Below are 12,059 nucleotides of genomic sequence, written 5' to 3'. Positions count from 1 at the left end.
TGTATATGCGCTGAAGACAGAGATAAGGAAACAAGACCAAGGGACGGGATGAGAAAGAGCACATTCCTGTACTAAAACAGAAAGGAAGAGAAAACCAAAGTAGCCAGACAAAAGAGAAATCAGGAAAGTCAAAGGGATGAGTAACAGATGAAAAAAAAAAAGATGAAGATGATGATAATTCATTTGAGGATGAAACACTTAAGCTTGTAAAACAATTTCACAAACTTTATTGCAGTATCTCTGTCAGTTAGGATTTCCCAGAAAAGTTACTAAGGTTCAAATAGTTTAAGTGACCTAATCAAGGGCTCAGTAAAAAGAATATGACACAAGACAGCAAGCTCACATACTGCTGTCTGCCCATATGTGACACTTAGTGCCATTTAACCCTTATGTAGCTCATTTGTAAAATGAGAAGAGGAAGAGAAGACAACTGACATTTATTAATCTGCATTGTGCCAGGCATCATGCTTGGAATTTGATGTACTTTATTTCACTCACATTTCAAAAGGTCCTATGAGATAGGTTGTAACCAATATTATAATACATCACACGTTTTTATGCAAACCAAACTGAAAGAGGCAATAGTTTTCAATCTTTTTTCTGCCCTTGGACCAGAAGTCTGGCAGATCAAGAGCCATATCTAGCCTGTAGGGGTGTGTGTGTGTGTGTGTGTGTGTGTGTTTCATTTAATATTTAACATCTTTTCAAATTAATTGCCAAATATAAAAATTTTGGAATGGGACAGGAGAATCCACATTACCAGCTTCTTTTGACAAATCAGATGATCTGGCAACTCTAGGCTGAACCCAGAGCTGCCCTCGTTAGACCCCCGGCCCAGTGTCCTCACTTGCATTGCTAACTGGGCCTGAGGCACGAGTTTGCAACTCAAGTGCACAACACACTTCCCTAAGAGCACCTGTCTATAGCTACAGGCCAAGATTCCCAGAATGGGCCAGAAGAGAAGGAAGCAAAGAAAATCCCTGGCTGCAGTAGGCCACAAGCAGGGAGGTAAAGGGTGGAGGACCCAGAGTTAAGCTTGAGAGGCAGATCCCTGGAAAGAAGACCCTGTTGGAGAGTGAATGTGAGTAGTGACAGGGAGCCTGCCCAGCATGCTGTGAACCAATAGATAGGGCCCACCTGGTAGAGTCACTCTGCCTTTGGCAGTACATGGGACAAGGTACGAAGTTTCTATAATAATTAGCCTTTTCTTGTGCCAGATCGATGATGACAAGAGACGAGACACAATTCAGAGACTCCGACAGTGCAAATACGACAAGAAGGTGACTAGTCTCCTCTGCTTCTCTGAACTCTCAATAGGCTATGTTCCAGGCCTGCTGCCCAGCATTCCCCTGGCTCCTGATGGTAGCAGTGCAATGGTGGGGGCTGGCCCGAGGGGCTCTTCTTGGAGCTTATCACAGGGATGGGCAGGGCTCTGCTTCAAAGGTACCAAACTCACAATGGTGGGAAAATTGAAAGACAGATAGAATTTTTAAGAGGTGGTAGAGTGTAAGAAGGAAAAGAAAAAAATAGAAGAGTTCAGAGCAGTCCAAACTACCCTAGTGTTCTACTTTGGTGCATTGCAGTGGGAATACAACAGTCCCGTGTGGGACTTCTGTATCTTCTTTCCTCCCTTTCTCCCTCCCTCCCTTTTCATTTAGTTATTCTTAAAGAAACATTCAAACCTGAGCCTAGGCAGGCACTGGGCACCTTAAATATCAATAAAATAGTCACTGCTCCCAAGAGCTTACAGTATGCTGGGAAGATAGACCCAGCAAATTATTATAATATGCATATCGGTGGTCATGCTACAACATTATCTCCTTAATTCAATTGATTTTTGTAGCGAGTGATTCTAAAGGATCTGAAGCACAATGATGGCAATTTCACTGAGAAACAGAAGATAGAATTGAACAAGGTATGTGTCTCCAACTTGAAATCCTTAAGTGAGAAATAGCTCACTCCATCTTGCCCAAGCACCAAAGTCTCCAGTGGCGCAAGATGTTATTGGGGATGGTGACAAATAAGCCCTCAGACCAAGAAATGGGTGACTATACTCCTCTTGGTTGAAAATTCTACCAGCAGAAGTGGAAGAATGGTGTTTGATGGTGTAAAACATATTAGAAATCTATTAGCATGTCCTGGAAAATGGCCCTGATAGGATTTGAGCATAGTCAAAGGTTCATATTCCAGTCTCCTCGCTGAAAAAAGCAAAACTGTTGAGTACGATGTAGCGTCAGTAAGAAATGTACTGGCATTCAAATGTATCAAGAACAATACATCTTCCCAAAGACCTAAAACATGACATGTTTTATTAGCATATTAATTGTACTGTGGTGCTCCGTCCTGCCTGACTTGCTTTGTAAGTAAACATGTTATCTTAGTTGCTTCAGATGGACTATTACAACCTAACCAAGTTCTACGGCACCGTGAAGCTTGATACCATGATCTTTGGGGTGATCGAATACTGCGAGAGAGGATCCCTCCGGGTAAGGAGCCACGATCATTTCCAATTTCCTAACTGGTCACCGTATGGGAAAAAAAGATTTCATAGAAATTTTAAATGTTTACCCATGAAACAACATCAGAGAATTATTACGTCCATATGCTTACTAACTAGATCACTTAGATTTTGTCAACCAAACTTAACTACAATTTTACAAAAAAAAAAAAAAAAACACAAAAATAGTCAAGAGCGTAGACTTGAAAAAACAGAGAACAGATGTGGAAAAGTGAGTGATAACTTCTAAATTCACTTTATTTTACTTGCACACTTCTTTTTGTGTTAAGAGAAAAATGGAGGGGCACCTGGTGGCTCAGTCAGTTGAGCGTCCAACTCTTGATTTCGGCTCAGGTCATGATCTCACAGTTCGTGAGCTCGAGCCCCATGTCAGGCTCTGCGCTGACAGCATGGAGTCTTCTTAGGATTCTCTCTCTCTCTCTCTCTCTCTCTCTCTGTCTCTCTCTCCCTCACTCTCCCTCTCTCTCCTTTGCTCTGCCCTTCTGCCCCTCACACACACTCTCCCTCTCTTTCTCAAAATAAATAAACATTAAAAGAAAAATGGATAGTCATGATAGCACCAAATAAGCATTAGAGACTTGTCCCTAGTCCTGGTTCTGCTACATTCTAAATTCCTGCCCTTCTCTCCCTTGGGAGAGACTGAGACTGGCCCAGGTGTTGCCAGATGTGGCCAGGCATTCTGGCTGAGCAAGTCCAGCAGGAAGAGAAAGTAAGATAGGGATGAGTTCTTAGGGAGAACCAAGCATCACGCTAGGAATATCAAATCACTGGGTCATCCAGAAGGGCAGGCATACACAGAACCATTAAGTACAAGAAACAAAGTGAGGTTTCAAGCAGAAACAGGACTAGATATGGGAAATGGGCAGGAGCAGAAAGGAGTCCAGGGCAACTGCTTCAAAGAGCATTGAAATATTTGCACTTCACCTTGTGCACTGTCTGGGCATATGTTATGAGAGCTTATGGTCCTTGAAATGCCTTGAAATGAGCATATAATTTATCACGATACTTTGAGAAAGAAAGGGGTACTGTAACAATTAGGTCAGAATAGCAGATCTAGAAAGCAATTGGATCCAATCAAGAAGGATGTGTGGTCACTCTGCCTTTGGGCTACTTTCAGACCCAGTATTTCTTAATCACCTCCATATCCTCCCTATAATAAAGCCAAACTACCAAGTTTGGGTGCAGTAGCAACTTCAAAAATCTAAATATTCATAATACAATAAAATTTTAAAATAATAAAAATTTTAAATTAATCACTTAGATTTTTTTTCAATAGCCTTCAATTAAAAGAATAGTAGCTTTCAAAATGTACAGCATAAACTCAAATGTATCCTCCAGGGGGAAAAAATAATAGCTCTAAGTGCTATTTTCTCTTAAAAAAACAAATAATTTAAGTATTCAATGCCAAAATTTAAAAGAATAATGATGGCCTAAAGGAAAGGAAATTTATAAAATTAATTAATATTAAAAAATGTAGGGACGCCTGGGTGGCTCAGTCGGTTAAGCGTCCTACTTCGGCTCAGGTCGTGACCTCGCGGTCCGTGAGTTCAAGCCCGCGTCGGGCTTTGTGCTGACAGCTCAGAGGCTGGAGCCTGTTTCAGATTCTGTGTCTCCCTCTCTCTCTGCCTCTCCCCTGCTCATGCTCTGTCTCTCTCCGCCTCAAAAATAAATAAAACATGAAAAAAATTTTTTTTAAAAATGTAGAATTTTAAGGTGCATTAAGTTTTTAAAATAAAATAAAAGCCTCTCATACTTCTAATTAAAACTTTTAAAACAAAAATACAAAAAAGTGAGAATAAAAAATAAAGCTGTGAAAAAGATATTTTCAGTTGTAAAAGAATACTTCATTTGACTTAAATTATAAAATCTTAAAAAAGGAATATTTTCAGAGGCAATATAATCATGAAAATTTGACTCAAAAACCAAAAACTTAAATAGGACAATAATGATACAAGAAATTATAATTTCCATTACAGATAATACCAGATCAGCTTAATTATTTTAAGCCTCAAAAAATAATCCTTACTGTCTACGTAAATACTATTGCAATGTTAAATAAAAAATGAACATCTTCTAAATTCATTTAGCATTCAGCAAGGTAACATAAAGTATATGATTAAAGACTAACTACATTTATGAAATTACATGGAAAAAATATAAATAAAATACTAGTAACTCTAAGCCAGTTGTATATAAAAACCATAATATAATCAGATAGGATTAATTCTATGAAAGGAAAAAAATATTACTATAATGCATCATATCAAAAAGCCATAGAAAATCATAATCATCGTAATTGATGCTGAAAATGATCATTCAAATTGGTGCTGATATAAAATAAACACACATTCCTAATAATAAAAATCTCAAGTCTTTCAAAATTACAGATCTTCCTCAATTTACAATGGGCGTATGCCCCCATAAAGCCGTAAGTTAAAAAAATCTTTAAGTCAAAAATGCATTTAATCCCCCTAACCTACCAAACAGCAGAGTTTAGCCTGGCCTACCTGAAACACACTCAGAACACCTACATTAGCTTACAGTTGGGCAAAATCTTTTAACACGAAGCCTGTTTACAACAGTGTTGAATATCTCATGTAACTTACTGAACACTTTACTGAAAGTAAAAAACACGGTGGTTGTTTGGACACAGAATGGTTGTAAGTATATTGGTTGTTTACCCTCCTGATCCAGTGGCTCACTGGGAGCTGAGCCTCACTGCCCACCCAGCATCATAATTGCCAGCCCTGGGAAAAGATACCAATTCAAAATTTGAAGTATTATCTCTACTGAATGCATATCATTTTCACACCATTGTAAAGTTAAAAAAAAAAAAAAATGCAAGTCAAGCCATCATAAGTCAGGAGCCATCTATAGAAATGTTTTTCCGGGCAGGGCATCTGGGTGGCTCAGCTGGTTGAGCGTCCAACTCTTGATTTCAGCACAGGTCATGATCTTACAGACTGAGGCCTGCCTTGGGCTCCACATTGACCGTGCAGAGCCTGCTTGGGATTCTCTCTCCCTCTCTCTTCTCCCCCCCTGCTTATATGTGCACACGTGTGTGTTCTCTCTCTCTCTCTCTCTCTCTCTCAAAATCAATAAACTTTAAAACAACCAACAACAACAAAAAGAAATGTTTTTTCATATGAAGCCTAGATCAAATCTGATCATTCGATTTCAGTGAAAGGAAATTTTAGAATACCAATTAATAGGGCCTGGTCAAAGGGTTTCACATGGCCTTTTAATCCCTAACATGCCCAGTCAATGTTTAGATAGTGTTTTGGGCTCTCTGCTGTAAGATAGGAAACTTCATTTATCCGAGTGCTCTGGGGCCCCCTTCTAGCATCATGTTGGACAGAAGCTTCTACAGGAAACTGCTCCTTTGTGTCTTGAATCTCAAAGCAAAGGCTGTGCCAGTGCAAACTTTACAGGCCCATCCCCCTCCTGCCCCCAGGCTTCAGTCCCTGGCAAATCCCATCAGAACCTACTTTTGTAAGGAAACAAATGGGCAAGTGTTTCCCTAGATAAAAGACAATATGCTTCCCATCTTATAAATATATAACAACCTTGGCTAACCTTGTTTAGGAACAATTGATTCATTTATGCAACAAATACTCATGAAACATCTAGATATGCCAGATACTGTACTAGATATTGAAGATACAGAACAAAAAGTATCACAGAATTTACATTTCCATAGGGAGAAGAGATAATAAATAAAATATAAAATATATCATGTGCTAAGGGAAAGAATTACTTAAGAGACTGTCTGCCCATAATTTCCCTCCTTTAACCGGGCCTGATAGCCGCAGCTAAAGCAGCCTTATCTGAAATGATTAATGACTACATGCCCTTCACTGGAAATCATTGGTACAGTTCCTGAGTTAAAACTAAAGGTCAAATTGGGCTTTTTCCCCAAACAGGAAACTATTATTAGGTTATTAGAGTTTTACTGTGAAGAATAGTTACTGCTTAGCTACAACCCTGCATCTTCACAGAACCATCATCGTGTTAAAATAGTAAGTTCAAATTTCTAGGTGGTACAATTCACACAAAATCCAAGAACTCGCTCTTATTGACAGAGTACTTGGTAAATGTAAAGAAAACTCAGAGCTGTCAGCCAATGGACGCAATTGATCCCGTGAGGAAAAAAAGAGGACGGGATTCCCTAATAGCAATTCCTGCTAATCACCAGTGTGATTTCGGAGAAACAGAACCTGCAGCCCACAACCTGTGATAGCCCATTCTCCAGGCAGGTGTCTGCTCATTCCTTTCCCCCTGTCTGGCGGAAGAACCAGGATTTGGAATATGATGAGTATCTCCTCCTCATTTTATTATGGTGACAGCCACCTGATGTTTCATAGGAAAGGAAAGAAATACATGTTCAGGGAAAACAGGACAATGGCATTTCAGTTTGTTTCTGAGCCCCAGGCCTCATGATTAGAAGATCATTATTAGCCTATAACAATCTCCACAGGATCCTTCCTTCCAACAATTTCTTCCTTTTCTTTTTCTGCTGTTCAGGAAGTTTTAAATGACACCATCTCCTACCCTGATGGTACATTCATGGATTGGGAGTTTAAGATCTCGGTCTTGTATGACATTGCTAAGGTAAGAGACCTACAAACAAAAGAGACTTTGTGAAATTACATAGGAAAACAGGTCTAGCAAGTTTTCAACCTCTCTGAGCATTGGTTTCTTTATCCTATAAAATGATAATAAAAATAGTACCTATGTCAGAGGGTTGTTGTGAGGATTTCATGAATAATGCACGTACTTCATGTGATATTTGGTATAAATAAATGTTCGATATCCAAGCTATTACTTTTTATTATTATGTTTTTCCTGCTCTGAACTTGGGGTACACATTTTCATAGACTTGCTGGAAATCAAAATCATACGCTTCAGGCAAGACAACAATCTTTTTAAGAGAAAATGTTCAGGACAGGCAACCCTCTTGCTCAAGGCACTAATGAATTTGGACATGTGTATTCCCAGATAGTATACGAAAAAAGGAAGTGGCTGCCAGCGGCCTCATTCAAGAACGAAGAAAAGTCAATCCCAAGATTGAGCTGTTTGATACAGCCTTAAATAGCCTGAAAGTCATCTAGGACCAGAATCGGTTTTAAAAAGTATTGTACGATACCCACCCTCTTTGCCACTTTTCACTCCTGTGATCCAGGCTGAAGACCAATTTCTGCAGTGACACCTCTGGCCACCAGAGGGAAGCACAGCAGCACCACACCCCACCTCCCCACACCAAAAAAAAAAGGGTCGGGGTTGGGGAGGCTTGCCCTTTCGTAATTGAATTGCCCCTCCCTTCAGAAGGGCAAGTCTGTATTTTTATTGAGGTAGAAAACCAGAAATACACCCCAAGATCACAGACTAAGTGGTAAGCAGAAACACTTAAAAAAAAAATTAGAATCAACCCTTTGTTTCATATTCTGCATAACTGTTTAACCAGAGTCTTTAGACAATTGCCTTTTAAGATGCAGTGCTTAGGCAAGTATTAGGGCATTAACAATATTTTTAAAGGAGAATTCATGGAACTAAATTTAAATTCTAGTGGTGTGATTCTGTCTGCATGCTGAAATGCTTTCAAAACGTTATTACTTTCTTTAAAATAACCAAGCAGCTGAAGAGTGTCATATCTCTTTGTTTCCCTGCCATCTGAAAAATTACAGGGCATGTCATACCTGCACTCCAGTAAGACCGAAGTCCATGGCCGCCTGAAATCCACCAACTGTGTGGTAGACAGTAGAATGGTGGTAAAGATCACTGATTTTGGCTGCAGTTCCATTTTGCCTCCAACAAAAGGTCTGTAAGGAATGACATTTTTACTAGTTCCCCACTTAAAAAAAAAAAATTCTCACAAGTGGTCAGGGAGTGGTGACACTGATCAGAAAAACACTTGGAGCCACAAGAGGAAACAGCTGGCTCATTCTCCAGCACTACACCCTTGTCAGTTTTTGCCAGTTTTCAACAAGTGCTTCTTGAGTTGAACAAATCTCTTCTGTGGGTTTCCTTCATCCATGTGTTTCTGGATATCAGTGAGGAAATCATGAAGCACTTACTGGGCTGTGAAGCAGAAACAGGGTGAAAAATAGAGAAGGTGAGGGTAGTGAAGAGACCTAGGAAATCATCTAGTCTAACTCTCTTCCTTTGTATGAGTCAGAAATATGAGGCTCAGAGGCTGGAGATTTGGCCCAAGAAGATAGAATACAAGGCAGACAGAACCTATTTCCAAATTGTCATTCATTTATCTGTGATTAATGATAATGGGAAAAAAAACCACTCTTATTAGTAAAATATATTCTTACCTATCCCTTTCGGGATTGTTATAAGGGCCAAAAGAAAAGTGATTTATCATTGATAAAGAGCTTTTCATGTTGAACATTTACCCATTCTTGTACTATACTCGGGTTAAACAGCCTCAGAAATATAGCACTCCCACAAAGCCTCAAAATACCACCTAAATCCAAAAACCTAAATTCGATTTCTAATTCTACTTTGCAATCCTTTCATTTTCTCTCAATAAAAGTAAAATTACAATTCCGCCCCTACTTCTTCAGTCTCATCAAGCATAGGATGACACTGGACTCAATCCAATCAGTGCTTGATGAAGACCTACCATGTGTCAAGCATGGTTCATCTGTGGTGGAACAAGTCTCCTTTAATAGATGACTCACCACGACACAAAATCAGATGAATTGCCGATCAAATGCTATCCTCTTAAACATCACTCAGTTATACCTGCAAATCTGTGCTGTCAGTTACCTGAAGTTTTAACGTAAGCTCATCCACTTACCTGTCCTCTACCCCAAACCATTAGGATCAATTGTATGATGAATCACAAATCACACAAAGTAACAAGACTAAATCAAAAAGGCAATTAACATTTGGATGGAAAACCAAACAAGGGAAATGTGCCTCAGCATAAGTGTATCATACCTCACATGAATTTAAGATTTTTTTCATTGAAAAGAAAATCTCAGAAAGTTTAGAAGGAGTTAGGTGATCCTAGAAAACTTGCAAGGGATGGAGAGAAATTGAATGTATGCCCTTGGTGTTACTATTTAATTGGTGATAGGTCCAAATCCAAGTGTCTATAGGAACCAAGCACAGAACACAGGAGCACTTCACTGTGTGAAGCATTAATGAGTAGCAGCACAGAGTAAAATGTGAGAAAACTGTATGCATTATTTTTTTCAAGAATACTGTGGGAAACACAAGAAAACACATCTGTGGCCAGTAGCTGATTTGGAGCTGTGAGTATGTCCAACCTGCAAAATATCACTGATAGGCTCTTTGTTTAAATGTGTTTTCAAGGGTATGCATATATGTTATACATAATATGTTCCATATTAACATAATTACATAGTATACGTATTTTATATTTTATAATAAAAACATAAATTTATGTATTTTTTATTTATGAAGGCTTTCATAGGTTTATGCCATATGTGCCACAAGCTATTAAATCCTCAGCCTTTCATATTCTACTGTAGTCGTTCTACAAATATTTGCTGAGCACTCCTATACACCAAGTGCTAGTCTAGGTAGGCTCGAGGGTTTTCAGGACTATGATTCTAGAAGTTTTAGGGACCACATTGCCATGTGACCTCACCCAAATCCTGGCATTATATAGTCAGCTCAAGAGGCAAGTGTGCATTCTCTCCCTATCACCAGCATTAGCATAAACCCCTCAAAAGTTTGGGACGTTTAAGTTCAGGGCCACTCATATTCAGGGTGCATGGGATAGGGACTTAAAGAACAAAAGCAGGTTGGAGACCTACGAGCCACTCAGCTCCCTCAACTTTGCAATCTCAATGCTGAATTCACAGACCTGTGGACAGCCCCGGAGCACCTCCGCCAGGCCAGCACTCCCAGAAAAGGAGATGTGTACAGCTATGGGATCATTGCCCAGGAGATCATCCTGCGGAGAGAAACCTTCTACACGTGAGCTGCCGGGATGAGAATGGTAAGAGTTGGACTCCAGCCATCTGCCTTCTCTGGGAGCCCTGCATTCTAGGCTGACCAAGACCCTCCTCTCTTTGTGACCACAGCTCAGTCCCCTCATCCGCAGAAGTAATGGTCATATCTCCACTGCACGTCACACAGGGTATTGGAGGGGGTTGACAGGAAGAATGGTAGAATGCTCTGAAAAGCACATAACATACCAGGTGTCGTTACTCTCAGTATTATTGTCGGTTGAAGGACTCTTGCCTTACAGTCTCCCCCCTTCCTTTCTGATTCTAAGAAAAGAGTGTGTCTGTTTAACACCTGAGCTACATCACTCTCGTGGCACAACCTATGTCTTTTAGTCTACTGAGAGAAGATCTATAGTTTTTGTCACAGGTCTTCTCAAGGAAGAAATGCTTCCTTCCATTCATCCAACCGTTGCTTACGTGTAATTATTATGTCCCAGGTCTTAACTCTCTGGAGGGTGGGGGTCTAAGGGATGTAGAGAGGGCAGGCTAGACTCTTGGAGGAAATGTACTAAAGGTAGTGGTATTCAAGTTAAGTTTCAGAGACTTAGTAACCTTAACTTAAGCTAATAACCCCCTGGGTATAAGTGGGTAATAAGACCCCTCGCCTGGTGGTCATTCATTCTTTGAGTGCTTGCCTGGGCTCTGCCATATTTTCACGGGTACCCATCCAGGGTGGGTGAACCAATTCAGGGTCTGGCTGCTGCTAAAATTTTTTCATGCTGTATTCTTTCTTGTAATTTGCATAATTCTCATCCCATCAGAGAAGATTTTCAGAGTAGAGAATTCCAATGGAGTAAAACCCTTCTCCGCCCAGATCTGTTCCTGGAAACGGCAGAGGAAGAAGACTGGAAGTGAGTGCATTTCCCTACATGAGTTTTGTGTGTTGCTATAACAAATTGCCAGCAACTTCGTGGATTGAAACAACAGAAATTTATGCCTTATAGTTCTGGAGGCCAGAAGTCTGAAATAAGTTGTCAACAAGGTCATGCTTCCTTCAGAGGTTCTAGGGGAGAATCCATTTCTTGCTTCTTCCAGAAGCTTCTGATGGCTACTGACGTCCCTTGATTTGTGGCCACAACACTCCAATCTCTGCCTCCATGGTTCCATTTTCATCTTTTCTGTCTATTCTCCCTCTACCTCCCTCCTGTATAAGGATTCATGAGGACTACACTGAGCCTACCAAGGTGGTCCACAATAATGTTCCCATTGCAAGGTCCTTTACTGAATCACATCTGCACAAACCTCTTTTCCAAATAAGGTGACATGCACTGGATTCAGGGGCCAGGACTCAGACATTCTCTTTGGGCACCGTCATCAGCCCCATGTCCTTTTCCACCTCTCCCAACTCAAGACCTGGCTTCTGAAGCACATATCGCCCTCTCAATTTTTAGGAGCTAAAAGATCAAGATGTCCATGTCATATACTTCTTAGGCTTATAAATACCACCTACTGATTAAAAAATGAATATGCCCACATCTAAAAATAATAGAAAAGTATATAGTCATCCCTCCTTATCTACAGGGGATACATTCCAAGACCCCCGGTGGATA

General features: G+C 40.1%; 1 protein-coding gene across 1 annotated transcript in view; it reads left to right on the top strand.

The window, feature by feature from the left end:
* Nucleotides 1-12,059, top strand: part of GUCY2C (guanylate cyclase 2C) — a 69,503-nt gene that overhangs the window by 39,533 nt on the left and 17,911 nt on the right. The window contains 9 exon segments of the mRNA XM_030321802.1: nucleotides 1,218-1,280; nucleotides 1,844-1,915; nucleotides 2,382-2,486; nucleotides 7,043-7,129; nucleotides 8,203-8,335; nucleotides 10,363-10,476; nucleotides 10,479-10,499; nucleotides 11,271-11,314; nucleotides 11,317-11,364. Coding sequence (XP_030177662.1) covers nucleotides 1,218-1,280; nucleotides 1,844-1,915; nucleotides 2,382-2,486; nucleotides 7,043-7,129; nucleotides 8,203-8,335; nucleotides 10,363-10,476; nucleotides 10,479-10,499; nucleotides 11,271-11,314; nucleotides 11,317-11,364 — 687 coding nt within the window.

This window comes from Lynx canadensis, chromosome B4 (assembly GCF_007474595.2).
Source record: "Lynx canadensis isolate LIC74 chromosome B4, mLynCan4.pri.v2, whole genome shotgun sequence".
Lineage (NCBI taxonomy): Eukaryota > Metazoa > Chordata > Mammalia > Carnivora > Felidae > Lynx > Lynx canadensis.
This window is presented reverse-complemented; position numbering and strand designations above follow the sequence as displayed.